Source organism: Notolabrus celidotus, chromosome 16, assembly GCF_009762535.1.
Source record: "Notolabrus celidotus isolate fNotCel1 chromosome 16, fNotCel1.pri, whole genome shotgun sequence".
NCBI classification, from domain to species: Eukaryota; Metazoa; Chordata; class Actinopteri; order Labriformes; family Labridae; genus Notolabrus; species Notolabrus celidotus.
In genome coordinates, this window is record NC_048287.1 from 22,556,638 (window position 1) to 22,574,196 (window position 17,559).

At 40.4% G+C, this 17,559-nt stretch overlaps 2 protein-coding genes across 5 annotated transcripts; both read left to right on the forward strand.

The window, feature by feature from the left end:
- Window positions 1-1,380: 1,380 nt before the first annotated feature.
- Window positions 1,381-14,125, forward strand: pbxip1a (pre-B-cell leukemia homeobox interacting protein 1a). Of its 4 annotated transcripts, none has more exons than XM_034704820.1 (11): window positions 1,498-1,631; window positions 3,161-3,288; window positions 4,123-4,207; window positions 4,318-4,385; window positions 5,480-6,113; window positions 9,382-9,615; window positions 9,851-9,874; window positions 10,302-10,333; window positions 10,503-10,598; window positions 10,777-10,957; window positions 11,073-14,125. In XM_034704820.1, exons 2-11 carry the CDS (start codon window positions 3,217-3,219, stop codon window positions 12,134-12,136), a joined length of 2,490 nt encoding a protein of 829 aa, XP_034560711.1. In that variant the 5' UTR covers window positions 1,498-1,631; window positions 3,161-3,216; the 3' UTR covers window positions 12,137-14,125. The 4 variants fall into 4 exon arrangements, with proteins under 4 accessions (XP_034560713.1, XP_034560711.1, XP_034560715.1 ...); XM_034704821.1 differs by lacking the exon at window positions 1,498-1,631 and adding an exon at window positions 1,641-1,858; XM_034704822.1 differs by lacking the exon at window positions 9,851-9,874 and having other exon boundaries at window positions 1,381-1,631.
- An 822-nt stretch (window positions 14,126-14,947) lies between these two features.
- s100a11 (S100 calcium binding protein A11) lies at window positions 14,948-16,735 on the forward strand. Its single transcript, XM_034704826.1, has 3 exons — window positions 14,948-15,083; window positions 15,182-15,316; window positions 16,424-16,735. Exons 1-3 carry the CDS (start codon window positions 15,024-15,026, stop codon window positions 16,556-16,558), a joined length of 330 nt encoding a protein of 109 aa, XP_034560717.1. The 5' UTR covers window positions 14,948-15,023; the 3' UTR covers window positions 16,559-16,735.
- The last annotated feature ends 824 nt before the right edge of the window (window positions 16,736-17,559 follow it).

Consider the following 17,559-nt stretch of genomic DNA (forward strand, 5'->3'; position numbering starts at 1 on the left):
GAAAGCTACATGTAAAGAGTGTAGATTTAACAGACATAGAAACATATGCCCCAAACTTTTAATTTTTTTTAAAATAAATTAATGTAATATCCTGTTTAGAGTCTTATTTGTCAAATGATTCCAATTTTGTCTACTCAAAAAAAATGTGACCGTGCTAAATAAAATGTTGCTATGTTTTTGTAATAAATAAATCAAGCTTATTTGTGGAGTTGAGTCACAAAAAAATGTAATTACCAGGATATTATACATGCATTTCTGAACAGGCTGAGGAAGTTTGATGACTTAACTTTGGCAACAGATTAAATACATGTGGGCCTACATTTATTTCATGTAGCTGATAAACTATATCGTCAACAATCAGTAGGTTTATTCAAAGTAGGCTTTTGGTGCCGTTTTGGAACTCTAACTTTCACTCTGATGCAGTTATTTCTAAACAAATAACTTTATTTTTGATTTCTTGTACAATTATTGTACTTGTACTACATTTCTATCAATGCTCTAGTTATTCACTACTTTTCCTTTGAATTCAGCTCATGAATTTCCTTCTCTTTTCTGAAATCTGATCCCTAAGATAGTAAAATGTGTTTGTGTAGATCTGTTTGTCTTGAATCTTTCTGAAATGAAGATTGATATTTCATTTGAAATGTTCTACCGGATTCCCACTCTGCACAAACATATTAAAATCCACTGTCCAACCTGAGAAAGCATGTTGAGTTACATATTTATTTCATTCCAGATGATATTTCAAACTAAGTTGTCTGTGGAGTAACTTAGTTTCTGTTTTTACTCCATGGTATAGTTTTTAGAGATTTCAAATAATGGTTTCTAAATAAACATAATGTAACAGAATGTACTCCTATGTATTCTTTACTGCACTTGTGCTTTGTGAGAATACAAAGTTTTGAGATTTTTGAAGTACTTAGAATACTTAAGTATTTTTAAAAGGAAGTACTTCATTACTTTAACTCAAGTAATAATTTGACAGAGCAACTTTCACTTTTATTGGAGTAATATTTGACATGGAGGATCTATACTTTGACTTAAGTAATGAAGCCGTGTACTTTGTCCACCACTGGTAAAAGTAACACAGACAAAATCGTTTACACTCTCTAATTTTAGTAGAAAAGAAGTCAGATGATGAAACAAATGTCCACACTGGGGCAACCAGAGTGGAGGGGTTGTCCGCCTTGGTAAGTCCCGCTGTACAAATATAGATGTGCAGACGTGTCAGTGTGCGGCTGGTCCGCGTAGCCCTTCCCTTCGGTATATATATGTGAGCATGCATGCTTTTTCAGGCTTAGGTTCACACATGAAGTTATATTATTAAAAACCAGGGAAGGGAACGGCTGCTATCACCTGCCATTTCCACCTGCGGACGTCAATCACGTTTGGATGTGCGTCGTTTTCCCTGACACGACACTTCTCTCTGATTGGTCCAGCCTGGATTCAGGGGCGGGAGCTCCGAGTCCTCTCCTGAAATCTCATTGGACCAAAGGCGTCTTGGTTGACGTGACGCAGCCAGGAATTCCCAAAGTTCCCAAGTTCACGGGAAGAGAGGAGCGACGTGCATATTAAGAAAAAACGTTTGAAGGGAATACAAACAACGAGAGGCTGAAGTGTTAACAAGTGGGGTAATTAAACCTTCTTCTTTGTGTTGCATTGGAGCGAGTCGGGGAGGTGTGTGAAGCTCTCGTTCACAGCAGGGCCTGAGTGAAAACGCGGAAGAGTGGGAGTGGGAATACTCAGGCTACCATCCTTTGTTTACCTTCATGTGTGGACCTTAAAACTGGTTGCTACAACAAAAGCAGCTCTTTAACTTTGCAAAACAGCTGCTTTGCGCTATTTGCGTTCTCGACAGGTGCGTAATAATGTCTTTGTGCCTGTATCTGAATCAATGACCGCTCGTGTCTTCGGGTTTGACCATTTTTGGCAATTTGACTGGCACACAGATTGTGTGGATAGAAGGATCTGAATGAATGGTTGGCTGGAAACAACAGTTGTGATGAATGCAAGCAGTGGATATCTGTTTCTTGGGACTGAACCTTTGTTTTAGTGCGCAGCGGTATATTATGGATGGATGCCACCACACCGTTACATAACTTGCATCAACGACAATCTGGTCTTTATCCCCTGCGTGCGGTGCATTAGGGCTAAAACTGTAACGTTATTGCATAATTGTTTCCTCTTTGGATCAATTTATATAACTAGCATGAACATAGTGAAGAAAGTGTGGCATAGATAGTGATTTCGTGTAAATTCTCGTTTGCAAAACTGTGCATAGAGGCCAATATGTACGGTGGCCCTGAAGGCCAATAGTAGTAAATATTTAAAAAGCGCAAAATAAATTTCACAAAAGAGAAATACATTTCAAACATCACCAAATACATTTTAGAGATCCCAAATACATTTCAGAGTAAAAAAATACATTTTAGAGATCCCAAATACATTTCAGAGTAAAAAAAATACATTTTAGAGATCCCAAATACATTTCAGAGTAAAAAAATACATTTCAGAAATCACAAAATACATATCAGAGTCACAAAATACATTTCACACATCACTAAATACATTTCAGAGTAAAAAAATACATTTCAGAGTCACACAATACATTTCAGACATCACAAAATGTATTTCAGAGACCACAAAATACATTTAAAATATCACAAAATACATTTTAGAGATCCCAACTAATTTCAGAGTAAAAAAAAATACATTTCAGAGATCACAAAAAACATTTCAGAGTAAAAAAATATATTTCAGAGACCACAAAATACATTTCAGAGTAAAAAAATATATTTCAGAGATCACAAAATACATTTCAAAGTCACAAAATACATTTCAGAGTCACAAAATACATTTCAGAGATCAAGGGAGTATGTCCCTTGTTGAAGTATTGCACTATCATTTCTTGAAATTTATTTTGTGATCGCTAGAATATATTTTGTGATCTCTGAAATTTATTTTTATTCTGTGAAGTGTATTTTGCACTTTTGAAATATTTATTACTATTGGCCTTCAGGGCCACCGTAAATATGACTACCTTAATCAACACGAACGACCACTTTAAAGCAGCATGATGTGTTATTGTGTAAAGGAATTCATCGTATGCAGCAAGCATGTATGTTCAATGAAGCAACGTTGTTTCTGTCATCGTCTGCAGAATATCATCCAGCTAATCCTGCACCGTGCTGTGCCACGTGGAGCCTGCAGAGGGCGATGTCTGACAACAGCCACAGCACAGGCAGCAGCGGCTCTTCCACCAACAGCTGGACCCTCCTCTCCCCCGAGGTAAGACAGCACAAGCCAGCTCAGGAAACTCTGCTCAAAGCGTTTGGAGGGGGCTCATGAATACAAGTTTGAGATATGGCGTGTCTGTGCTTGCATCCCAAAGCTTCCCACAGTCATGACGTTTTGGCAAATATTTGCAGAGTAACAAATCCATTTGCCAGAAACTGGCATGTGCAGTGTGTCCATGAATTCTGAAGGCCTTGATTGGTCATTTTTGCACAGCTTTTTGTTGGTCACATTTGTTTAATTTGTAGAGAGCTCTATGAGTAAATGTTTATGTAAAACTTCATATGATATTAAGGGAAAAGAGCTAACTACATGGATCACAGCCCAGTGCTACAGCCCTGCAAGAATTCCTCCCTTAAGGGAGGTTATGGTGTTGAGTTTATGTTGAAACTGTTGTATAGAAGTGTTGATTCATCTTTACGGTCTGTCTGTAGTATATGCTGTTTAATTTCAGAGCAAAATATACTCAATAATTGTCTGTTTTTATAATAAAAGCAGACTAAATATGTCAGCTGAGTATATATCATATAGTTATTTAAGGAAAGTTAAGTACATGTCAATATGTGCGACAACTACAGACCGAATCATGGAAGAAATCTGACTCTATCTCCAGCTCACTGTTAATCAAGTAATCTAAATGTCAACGTGTCAATCACAGTGATAGATCATAAACAAGACATAATGGTCTGATTTCACAGCCAAGTCTCATCTGCATGTGTAGGCATGCCTGTATTAAGTGTGCTGTAAATGTCAAGGTCGGTGTTACAAATCAGAGGGGGTAACTAAAGGTGGTGAAGCCTGATCTCCGGGGATCTTCTCACTCCACAGGAAGCTGCTGTAGAGAATGTTGGGCCGGTCGATGATGGCACGGAGAGCCTGGGTGACGTCCCAAGTCTGTCTGAGGATGTGACAGGTGCTGACAAGTCCGTTTTGAGAAACAGAGATTAAGGCTTGGAAGATTATTTGTAAAGCTAACATGGAGTTTCATGTTTTAGTTTTGACATGGTGTTCATGTTATTTCAGGAGCTGCTGCGGAGTTCAAACCGAGTGATGTTTCAATTGAAACGGTCCTGTCTGAAGAAGGCCATCAGGTGGGTTCACAGTAAACTATGCAACTGTCAAATGAGGCCCAAAGTCTTGCACTTCAACAATATGAATACGCTCACAGCACACTAACATTATTGTGACTAGCTGTGTTCGATAGATCAAACTGCCCAATACTGATTTCCAAGCCTAGTCTTGAGTACCAGCAGATACCACAGGCCCTTCTGTAACCAGTCGCTAAAGAATATATTGTATATATGGCATTAATATTTAGCAGCTGTTTACTACTAGATGCCATATTATTACCATTGTTCTTGTTTTTTTCGTGTCTTAGTAAACTTCAGTAATCCTAACCCTCCAACAAGCTGAGATGACAATAGCTGCAGATCCTGACATCGTATATGAGGAGAAAAGTGGGGAGAAATTCAGAGTTTTATCAGGAAACTGCTCCGTTTTTTTTCTTTTTTTTTTTCAGTGACCCAAAATATAACATGTAATGTAAATGTAGCCATAAAATCTGTAATTGAAAGGGACATGCTGACATTTTTCATGTTTTGAGTAACATTTCTCTCTACGATAGCAGCAATGTTCTGCTTCTTTAAGACATTTGTTCCCGGTGACTGCCATGTGACATATATTCCTAAGAAAGATACAGTTAGAGATAAAATAAGTTAATTATTGAGCAGGTAGTAAATTATGGTGTTAGATGAGGACATTGACTGACTCACTAGTAGAAACATGAGACTTGTTTTTTTTGGCTGTGTCCTAGGATAGCATTAATAGTTCTTAATTGTTTGCCACACATACAGTTTCTGCTTCACTCGTTCAGTTTCATTTGTTTGTTGAAACTGTTGGTTTGTTTGTAAAATAACTCTAGTAATGCTTCTTATTTCATATTTGATGTTGATTTTTTTTTCTTCTCATGGGTCCCATATCCTTACCTATCCTTACATCCTATGTATGTTATAAAGCTTCTACAATGTCACTTAAGACAGCAGAGGATGCCGTTAATTGAAGAAAAAGCAACATAGTTTAAACAAGATTAGAGAAAATGTGCTTGACAGTCAAATTCTGCCCTTTAGTTATGGCATTAGCAAAATATGATGCATGATTATAAATTCTTTATAACTTTTGTTTCCAGGTGTGTCAGGAGACCTCTCCAGGGTCAAGTGAGGGTCCCATCCCTTCCAGTCCATCACGCCTGAGTCCTCTTCCTCCAAACACCCCTGACCCAGCAGACCTCGATCTAGAGAGTCAGCCTCCAGTCATCCACGACATTATGACCAGCTCCCCTGGAGACAATGAGCCCCTCGGAGCCACACCTTTTGTTACCACCCTTGATCTTAGTACTCCCCTTGATATTCCTTCTTCTGAACTCCTACTAGATGAGCCTGAGGAGTCCTGCTCTGCTCCTCTTATGACCGAGAGCCCCGTCTCTGCAGAACAAGTGCTGGACTCAGCCGCTGATATCACAGTGATCCCAGAGAGTCTTGTCATAGAGAGTCCTGTCCTCGCTGCTGAACCTGAGGTCAGCCTCCCCACGGAGACGCTCACAGCAGCTGATCTCTCTTCTCCCGTCGAAGCTGATACCAGCGCTGCACCAGAGAGTGCAGAGCTACTAAGCCAAGTCCAAGAGAGCCCCATCACTGATAGTCCTGCACCAGAGTCTGTGGGTGCAGTGGAGGCAGAGGAGGAGGAGGTGGCTGTGGAGGAAGAGGAGGAGGAAATTGAGCCATCTGAGACAGTGACCCAGGAGGAAAGAGAAGAAGAAGAAGGTATGATATCAATCTGTAGTCATGCTTATGATGGTATATGTATTATAAATTATGTGTTTGAAGGAGAAAACTTAGAGGAAGTTTGACAGTATTCGCTGATAAAAGTCCAACACTAGGGATTTTGGTTTTCTTATTTTGCATTATTTTTTCAGTTTTTACGCAAAAATGTAGATATTCTGAACTTACTATGCCTACAAAATCCTTCAAATGTAATTTAAAGAGACAGAAAAAGTAGTTTGTTTGGGCCACTTGAACTAATGCGCAAACTGCAATGATATTAACGTGTCTAAATCTGAAGCCTTGAGCCAAAATGCTGTTACAAAAATGGCTTGAGAAGACGAAATGGCACTGTCAGACTGGGGTCGTATACACCTGGTATCAACATCCCTCCTGAGTGATCAGATCACAACGGGACCACTCTAAATATAAGCATACTCAGTCAGTATCCACATGCATCTCCGTTGAATTACTGCCACTACTGCTAATACTGCACCTACGTGACCAACAAGCCATTAGCTGTACCACGACTCAAAGGTCAAAAAAACGTAATAGAAACAGAAACGAAATACAGAGAACACTGATAAAAAATCAATAGTGCAACTGAACCTTCATATCAGGAAATAAGAGCAGGACCAGTTTATCCTGTTAGTTATTATTGCGGTTAAAGCTCCTGTGAGGAGGTTTTAACTGTTGATGAAACAGTGATGCTTCTTTGTGACCTATAATACCAAACCAGACCATTAGCAAATAGACCGACTATTTCTCCATCCCACTTTTTAATGCCTGTAAGTGCTGCTAGTATGTGTCAAACAAGATGACAGCCTCTCTTCACTTTATCCATTGCTATTATTCACATAAAGTGATACATTTGACTGTTACGGTAAAGCAGGATGAGATTGTTTTGTCAGAATAAAAGACCCATTGAAACCCAATTCCAAAAAAGTTAGGATTCTGTGTAAAATGTTGATGAATTGCGAAGGTTTGCAAATCATTACAACCATATACTTTTTTTTCTTCAATTGTGTCTTTATTTGGAATGGACAAGTAGATACAACAGCATAGCAACATTGGTAAAAGTAAAAACAAAAGTCCTTCCAGTTTTGTTCGTTTTGAGTCTAGAAAAACATAACATCAGACATCCTGGAATAAGAGTCCAAAGAAGGTAGGGTCATAGACCATGGATCAGATCTTGTTCATCCATTATGGTGTCCACACTTCTCTGATAACTTAAATTTCCCAGCAATTGTGAAAAATAAACAATAATAGTGGATACACAATGACCTCTTATGGACAGACCTGACAATTTGCTCGGGATAAACTCTGCCAGATAAGGCTCAATTATACACTTAAAAAGAACTCTGTTACAGCTTAATTAAAGATAGAACAGTGTACATGAAACTATGAACAAGAACCAGGGTGGTCACCTGCAGCTGCCGTCAAAAAATCGTCAATAACCAGTCAGAAATTAAATAGCTAAATTACAAAACAATATTACCAGTGAGATCAAATAAAAAGAGTTATTCCAATTCAATCATCCAAGGAAAGCTGAATCGGGCTTAACCTTCTCTTTGTAATTGTTTTCTTACTTGCCATCAAGAGTAATTGTAGCAGCTTAATCTGGCTTCTATGTTCCAAAAAAAGAGACACAGCACAGGTACAAATTCTGATTCAACTACTGAAAGGTTAGTCAATTTACATTCATGATCAATATATGACCGTAATTGCAGGTATCTATGAAAGTCCTTCTGTGCTAAACCATATTTCCTCAGGGACCTAAAGACCCAAATAAAAAACAGAGCTAAGACAACATTTTATATATCCAAACAGATTGTTTTATTTTTAATGTAAATACATACTCATTTTAACTTTGATGCCAGAATTATTTTTAAAAAGTAATTGAGACAGTGACAAAAATAAGAAGAAAAAAAACTACCTAGAGGAATGTCTGCCAAATAACTGGGTTAATATGAAACAGATTAGCACGGGTAAAAACAAGGGTAATTCCAGAGAGGCTGAGTCGCTCAGGAGTTAAGATCAGAAGAGGTTCACCTTTTACCATCATGATGCAATACAATGGTTTCCATGCACCAATCAAATTTAGAATGAGGACATGCTTTTAATTGCATTAAAACATTTAATACAACATCTGATATGTTGTATTTCCACTATTTCCCATTAAATGTAGGTTTAAATGATTTGCAAAATCTGCTCTCAATTAAGTTTTCAAACTTTTTTGGAATAGGGGTCGAACATTTATATCAATCAATCAATCAATCAGACTTTATTTATCAAGCGCTTTTCATTCAATGATATTGTAACACACAGTGTAAATTACTAAGATAATAAAACACTAAAATATTAAACCATAAAAGGAAAATATGATACTATACTTAAAATAAATAAATAAATAGAATAAAAATGACTAAAATTTGAGCTAGATAATAAATAAAACTGTTATAAGAATAAAACTCAGTTAAAGGCGAGACTAAAAAGGACTAAAGGCAGGAAGAAAACCAGACATTAATGAGATGAGGTTTGGCTTTTCCCACAGGGGGCGCTAGAGTCAATGCAAGCAAAAAGTTCCTCACAGGAGCTTTAAGTAGTGCATACCTCAGAGAACTAAGTTACAGTTGATCTTTTTACCATAAAACAACAGCTACATGTGGAAAATGGGGCATTTGTGCCTCCTGTGGGGTCTGAGGTTTGAAACACAACCTGAATGAAATATAAGTGCTTCATGGTTTTGATATTCACACTAGTTAATGAAGGCAGAGAATGTGAGTCCATTCTGCAGGAGAACCAGTGAACATGTTTCTTATCTGTGTCACGCTAGCAGCTGGAAAGTGATTTATCCTTCTGACAGAGAGCCATGAACCCTGCAGAGAAAATGAAGAAACCTTGGAGCATGAAATGACTGTTGTTGTAATTTAGTTTACTAAATGTCATCCTTTCTGTTCGCCTTTCTTCCCCCACATACTGTTTACACACTGCTGTGTTTTGCTCTTCATGTATTCACTTAGATTTTGGTATTTTGTGTGAGGCAGCCTGCCAGCGCATAATTAGGGTTTTGGAAATAATATCTCGTTCTGACAATTATGTAGCCAGAAATGTCTGCAGGATTTATTGAAGCTGGTCTGGGACACATTATATACATGTGTTTTAAGTTAAGACTCAGTGTCATTGTCAACATGATAGAATGTGACAACCCTCTGCTGAGCTGCCATTGCTTTTTTTTTTATGTTTGTTTCCTCTTCTGTTTCTCCCTCAGAGCCTTCCAGTAGTTTTGAATCAGGCGACACAAGCGGCTTCGACGAAGGACTGAGGAGGAGGAACGTTCCCTCCTTTGAGGCTCCAAGACCAAGAACATCCGATGAGGAGGATGAGGAAGACGAGGTGGAGTTTAGGCTAGCTGAGAGGAAGGAGGAGAAGCCGTGGTTCTCCTTGAACAAATGCATTGTGGGTGCTCTGATCCTGCTGTTCTTAGGCTCCCTTTTTCTCTCAGGTTAGTTCTTCCAACACAAAACAGCTAGCTTGCCTCAAATTTAAGGCTCAGGAAAGCACATTTAAAACTATTTTATTTTTAGATACAGACAAAAACATGAAACTACGTCACTATACATCCACTTCTTTGACAATTCCATGTTACCAAATTATGATAGCGCATGTGTTTGCAGCTGTCAGCACCGAACAAATGTCTGCTTTTAGATCTTGCCGACTAAGCTCTGCTATGTCAACAGGTTTCCTCTCTGACCTGGATAATGGTAGGTCCAGCACTGCAGATAAGGCCGCAGTGTTAGCTTCTCCGCTAGCTGGCTCACGCTCAGTAGCCCTTCTAAGTGCTTATCTGGCCTGACACTTCATGCAGTGGCAGCAGAAAATTGCAAATAACACGCATTTTGAGTTGTACAATAACACTCTTTATCGCTGTGTGGAGGCACTCACTGGACGAAGAAGGAGCTGTAGTTTACGGGGGGTGTTATCTGCTGCTGGGTGTTTGCTTGGTTATACCAAACACTTCTTACTTTTTGACGTGGAATTCAAAAAATCTGCCTAAATAAATATTTGTGCACACGTAGTGCCTGAGCCTATAGAATGCACTTCACAAAAAGTAGCCTTAAAGTAGCATTTGTCACAAAAAGAGCCTGTCGTAAGACTAACTGAAAGATCTGTTGTTTCCGTCTCTGACAGGTGACTTTGACGGGTCTGATGAACAAAGCCAGGTCTGTTCCTCTGCTCGCTTTCTCCCTCTGTGTTTATATGTTGCTCAATATATGTTTAGAGAGAAGAACCTAAAGAAAAGTTGAGTCTCCGAACATAAAAGACAAATGCTAATGATGGGATTACGTACAAATATGCGTTCTATTCATTTGCCAACGATTTTCCATCCAGGACTGGCTTAGCAGTGATCCACAGGATATGAAAGAGCTATTGGATAAGCTGACACAGGAAAACCAACAAATCGCTCAGCTAGAGGCTCAACTACAGGTCAGTACAGCCCTTATATCAATGCTAATGAGGCTGCTTTACCCCATCTTCATGTTTTAATGCTCTGCAATAACAAGAAAGCATGTTCTCAATAAATAAATCAAGTTTTGAAGAACCTGGCTTTGATCTCCGCATTTGTCTGCATTGTGAAAGTTGCAATTTCTCTTTGTATGTCCAGTCCCAGAAAGAGGAGCTCGACTCGGCTCTGAAGGCGGTGGCAGAGAGCGGGGATGAAAGTGGTAAAGCGGGTCTGGAAGAGGAAAACGTAAGGCTGAAGGAGGAGCTGTCGTCTCTGCCTGAGCTGAAGAAAGAACTGGAGAGTCTGAGATCCAGGGTGACCGAGCTGAACCAGCTCACTGGTAAGCAGCGTGACGGAATCTGTGCTGCTGTACTGTACATTTTGATTTTGAGATTATCATGCATAAAGATTATTACGTTACGGTACTTAAGTAAAGCTCCATTTGTCCTTCGTAGCTCACCAGGAAGTGTCCCCACCTGCCTCAAGTTCAGCTCCTCAGCCTGGAGACAAAGATGGTCAGAGTAACCAGAAATCAGGTGGTCCAGAGAAGAGAAAAGACACCAGTAATGGAGGAAAGCTGAAAGAAGAACTCCAGCGTCAGAAAGTTCTTCTGGAGGAGAGCAGAAAGAGACTGCAAGGAATGAAAAAAGACGGAGGCGACAGGAAACGAGTGAGGGACAGTCTGGAAGAGATCCAGAAGAGGCTGTCTGAACAGGTGGAGAGGTGGGGGAAGAAGAAGCCGCAGGAGGCCAAATGGAAAGGAAACAAAGGCAAGACCAACGAGCGGGACCACTGGAAAAAAGAGAACAAGAAAGAGTGGAAAGGAGAGAAAGACTGGAAGCACGGCAAAGAGGGGGGATGGAAGGAGAAAGAGGAGAAGAAGGAGAAGGAATGGAGAGGAGAGATGGAGAACTCTCACAAGGATGCGTGGAGGAAACACCAGGACGAGTGGGAGAGGAATAAGGGGGAGAGGAGGATGGACCGAGAGGAGAGGAGGAAGGAGAAACCGTGGCACAAAGGGCCTGAGAAGAACTCCCACAATCATCAGCAGCAGCAGCATCAGCACCACCACCATCATCATCATCAGCAGCAGCCCCGTCAGCCCCATCATCAGCACAACCAGAACGACTTCTGGAGAGACCAGGAGCAGAAGCTGGGGCGCAACATCCGCCCCCAGCTGGGCTGCAGCTCCACGGAGGACTGCGCCGCTAAGGAAGGGCTCTACCCAGTGGAGCTGCCCGAGTTCGAGGAGCTGCTGGAGGGCTACCTGAGCAAGCTCGAGGGATCCACATCCGAGAGCAAGGACAAGATCAGGAAGCTGACCGCTGAGTTCTTCGAGGGCGGCGTGTTCATCCACGACAGGGTTCTTTTCGGTGACTTTGCCGAGGACGTGGCGGACATCCTGGAGGACATGGTGGACGTTTTAGAGGATGGCGGGAAGAGGGGCGATGACTCCCTGGAGGAGGAGATGGAGGAGTTTGAGCGGGAAGCGCTGTGGAAGTTTGCCGTCACGGCTTAAACAGACAAAAAGGAGGGAAGGGCATAAAAACAACACTAAGATGCAGCACTAGTGGTGGTTTTAGGACATTTCTTGCCTACATTCTCCTCCTCAGAGCTGTAATTGTAGTAGCTTCAGGGGCAGAGTGCTTGTGCCTCTCATAAAACGTGCCCCTTTCAGTCTTTAATTATAAGCTAGACTTGTTCTTGTCATTTTGAACTTAGTTTGTGTTACCTACCTCTGTCCTTCTTGTGCAAAGCCCCTCAGTGCCGTGTTGTGTGGATTCCACTCTGCTGTATAGTGTTTTCTCCATACCTAGTGCATGTTGCAGCTCATAGTGTAAATTCAAACAGGTTCTACTCATATCACGCACAATAAACAGACAAGGGCATACTTTTTGCAAATAATTCTTCTGAGCAGGGCTGTAATGGTTACAAATACTTGTACGGTGAACATTGGAAAAGTTCTCAGTCGCAGAATGACATGTTTAATGGACTGTGAAATACGTTTGACTTTCTGCCCTCACTGCAGAAACCACCCGCAACTTCTCCGAGCACGTTAAAACAAATGCAGAGGAGTCTTTGCAGATCCCATTTGCCTCGAGTCTCTTGTTAAGTGTCCAATCCCAGAGGATGAGATCCCGGCTCTTTCAGCGATAAGAATCAGATCAGGTCGGACCAGTTTTTTTTGTTTTTTTTTACTGTGTGTGTGTGTGTCAGCAGCTCTTTAGTAGATTTGGGCAAACACACACAGAGCACTGTTAGCTAGCCCTGAGCGTTTGGTTTTGTAGATGTGACAGAATCTTTAACTGCAGATGTGTGAGGAAAAACAGTGACTGTTTTTTCTGCTCAGAGGTCAGAAAGAGAGACATAGCTACATTATCACCGTTACACCACTGCAGCACTTTTCACATTCATGCTATTTTTTTTTTTCATGTTTTTGAGACCATTATCTCTCTTTTTTAGGGACCTTCAACACACTTCAGGTAGTGTAGTGATCCATATTTACACAGTGTTTCAGTTAATCGATCTGCTGATTCGCCCTGAGGGAAACTAGCAGCCGAACAGGTTTTTCATCCTCTTATTTTGTTAACAGTTTGATCATTAACTGACACGCAAAACAGGAGTTATATCAAGTGGTAAAAAAAGATGAAGCTGCTGCTTTTTTATTTTTTTAATAATTACATGAATGAGACAGAAACAGCACAGAGCAAAGTGGATTCAGTATTACAGATCTGCCTTCCAGAGTTCACTGTCGGTCTTTCTTTCCTTTGGTGTTTGCTTGATCAGAAAGTTCTCCCTCTTTCGGTGGATGTGAAGTAAAAAAAATCGACAGGTTGTGATTGTTGCTTCATTTTGCAGTAGTTAAAAGAAGCTTTGAAGTGTTTCATGTTTATTTATTCTGTCTGTACACTGCAGCACACTCTTTTCTTTTCTCCCTCATTTATAACTAGAAGAAGCAATGAGTGTGTGCGGGGCTGTACACACCATGTACATTAAATGTGCTGAATTTGTCATTTCCTTTGGTTATGAGACAATTAGGTTGCCAGATAATGCTTACGTGCCTTTATTATTATATAAATGTTAGACTGGACAAAGGGTCTTAGTTTTAATTTGCCTCGGGAAGATTAAGAAGTTAGTTTACACTGTTCAAATTTCCCTTCTGTCTACAGAGCAGAGAGTGAATGTTAAAGGGTTTACACATGATGTGAAGAACAGATTTGTACAGAGTTTTTTTTTTCTTGGAAAAGTTTTAGACCAAAGGGATCGGAAAAAAAGCTTAATTTCTATATCACACGTGAATGAGAGTATTTTTGTCTTAGTGGGACTACAGCAGGACTCTGTGCAAACTGAGGATGGAGGAACCAGCTCAGATGTGCATGAAAAGTTGATCCCTGGAGAAATGTATTGATGAATTTCGGTTCATTTATAATTTTGTCATCATCATCAGTTTTGTCCTCTTTTAGGAAGTCAGTGTTAAGTTCAATAAATTTTTCATCATGGACTACAATCAGTGTGTCTTTATTCATGTTTATTCGTTCATCAGAGCTCAATTATAACTCATGTTATACAAACTGCTTCATAGTAAAGTGTCAGGGTTTAATTAATGAGATTACCTTACTACAAAATATCCACACTGATACCTGATGTGACCCATGCTCCGGTGGGAAGTGAACGTGTTGGCATGGCAGGCATCTATTATCACAGCTATGTCGCCAAACTAAAATATTTACATCCAGATTAAATCCTCCGAGCAGGAGCTGACAGGTTCACAGGCACAATCTCTCTTTCAGCCTGTCCTCCTGATACCGAGCAAGAAACCCAACCAGTCATTGACCTGATATGCTGATGAACGAGAATGTAAGTAATGATTGAGGAGGGTCAGCCACTAAGCAGCTAACAAGCCTGTCATTCTTTGAATTCTACAAACAAAGTCAGCAAGCAAGTATGTGTCTTTGTTTCTCTTTCTCTTCAACAGTTAAAGCAGATAGATAGATAGCATTATTTACTTCAAACATGAAAAAACAAATTTGACTTTTATTTTGAAGGGCTTGCACATCAGAGAGCATGTGTTGTCCTGAAGGCCATTTTATTTGAGTCATGTTTGGTATAAACTAATTACTGCTGAGACTGGCATGATTCAGTCTCTTGATTAGAACGGCCTGACAAAAAAAAATTTGCCGTCAGCTGTGCAAACACACTGAAATGGCTTTTGTGCTTTCATCAGTACAAATTTGCCCTTTTTGTCGGATGGGATGACAGTTTTTTTTCTGCGTTGTGATGTGTGTCCCCAGTGGAGTGGAAATCAGGCGGAGATAAGGTCAGCCTGCTGGATGGGGGAGAAGAGGGCAGGTTAAGCGTTTTCCGCTGATGTGAGCGAGGATGAAGCGTATAAATTTAGAGCTGTGATGTTCACTTTGATTCTTGGTACCTGCTCTAAGACAACACACAGCATCCCAACACAACAGGTGAGAACACAGCCACTGTTCCCCTCCTTTAATCACTTATTGTAAAGGGTTATTACATCTCTGTTGAGTCTTTTTATTCATTTTTTTTCTAATTCCAGGCCATCATGGAAGCTGCCATCTGCACCCTTGTCTCCCAGTTCAAGACGTACGCTGGGAAAGACGGAGCCTCCAGCACCCTGAGCAAAGACGAGTTCCAAAAGCTGGTGACTGATCAGCTGCCCAACTATGTCAAGGTGAGGTTCTTCTTCTACTCTTTGCCTGCTGACCTCTATCAAATCCTTGAGCACCTGTTGAACGAGAAAGAAACTGGATTGAGAATCAACATTCATGAATCTGAAGCCTCTTTGGATGTCTGTGAACTAAAACTTAAACAAAATGGATGTTTTCTACTGTTTTTACATTTAATCAGAAATCCATTCTTACTTCCTCCTAGATTAACAGATTACTTCCTCCAAAATAAAGCTTGCATCACCTTAAATAAGGATGCAACTTTTGTACAAATAGCATGCATAGTTTTAATTACTTGATGTTTTATTATGTTGTCGTATAGACTCGCCAGATTTTGACGCTGAGTATTTTTATGTCACAAGTCGGTACGGGCTCTCTCGCTGCAACATAGGCTGTCACTGAAGCCTAATTACTTTGATAAGCCACCAGTTATCATGTCAAGTTAACAAATAAATGAATTAACATGTTTAAAAAGCAATTCACTATTTTAATAAGCATATTATGACATCTAAAAAAACGATAGACCTTTGACGGCATATTTTGCCAGGGAATGTTGCATCCTATGAGATTTTGAGTGGTATTAATTACCAAAAGTGAGCAATAACTGTAATTGATTATGGATAACTAGAACATATTTCATAGTTTTATTTAGAAATGACCTTCAGTGATTGACAGGTCATCAGATTTGTCACCAGTTAGCTCAGAATCTGTAAACATAAACACTGATTGCACTTCTGTGAAAGTGGAGTTTGATAATCATGTGTGACAGAGCTCAGATGCTGTTTATGTGTGACTATGTTTTACTTTGCTGCAACATTAATGGAGAATTTTAATCAATATTTCATGATGGCATTTTTGAAGCAGAGGGTTTGACTTTTGTCCAGCAGTATAAAATGTAATCAAACAGAGAATAAACATGTGCTTCGGAACAATTTAATCAGGAACATTATTTGGCTGTTAATGAATTAATAGCTAAGTTTTATTTGTTCCTGTGGTTAACCATTAGGTGGCAGGACAGCCTTGCAGAGTGTCTGATGGTGCAGCTTGGAGTGATCTTGTAATGATCTATGTCTCTTCCCTCTCTCCGTCTCTCTCTCTGTGATCGTCCACAGAACGCCAGCGACCCCAAGGCCATTGAGGAACTCATGGGCTCCCTGGATGAGAACAACGACGGGGAGCTGACATTCTACGAGTTCTGGCAGCTGATTGGAAAGCTGGCGAGCAAACAGGGGGGCTTCACTCAGTAGAAATGTTGGCTTTGAGCTTGATTGTGCAACACCATTCAATCGACTCACATCCCTTCCACACTGTTTCATCACTCCACCAGTGCCACATGTATGACTATTTGGTTAACCATTTCTTGAATGCAGGGAACTTTGAATTAAAGCTGTCATTGTCTTGAAACCTCAGCCACCAACACTGAACCGTCTCCTGTCATTCATTCACAGCAATATATGATATCCAGGCTGCGGCGTATTATCTACCGCCTTGATTTGGGGGCCTGTAATTCTATATGTGTCACTGCTGCCTCAACTAAGACCAGATCTTGTTGCACAGAGCTTCATAATGCGTGTACAAAGCTGCCTGTCCATGCGTTTAGCATGCAGTGATGCAAAAACAAGGCCTGGGCTTTACTATCACTGAGGCCTATGTTACATCCCTTTCCTCCTGCAGCACTTGTGTCTTGCTTTGTGCAGGTAGTTTTGCTAAATCTTGGGTCACTTTATGTTAATTCTGATGTCTAGACAGAGTTATGTGTGCTGGCGTGCTCCCCAGCTGTTTTATAGCCTATAGGCCTGCTTTAATTCTGTAACAGAGAAGATGAAGGTGCTGCTGCCGGATTTTGAAAACACAGATCTTTCAACAGATAAGAAAACATGACCTTTGTATCGAAATTGCACTTGCCAAGGTGGCACTGTGGGAGGGGTGACAGCAGGTAAATGAGTCAGCAGCAACAAACAAACAGGGCACCCGTCCTCTGGTGTAGGATGTGTATGTTATCTGTATGTAGTAGAGCTCTCCCAGATAACCTCAGTGTAAGGGCTTGCGTCTAACTTATTCATGGAGAGACGCAGATTTAATCTGTCGAGGGAATTTCAAAACTACATACACTACAAAGACCTTTCAAGAATCTGGCAAGTCTGCTTTAACTCTTGCACCACTTTTTTGGCCTCCCACACTCGTCTTTCCTGTGCTTCTTTCCACACAAGATTCCTGTACGCTCATTTTCCCAAAGTGTGGGAAAAGA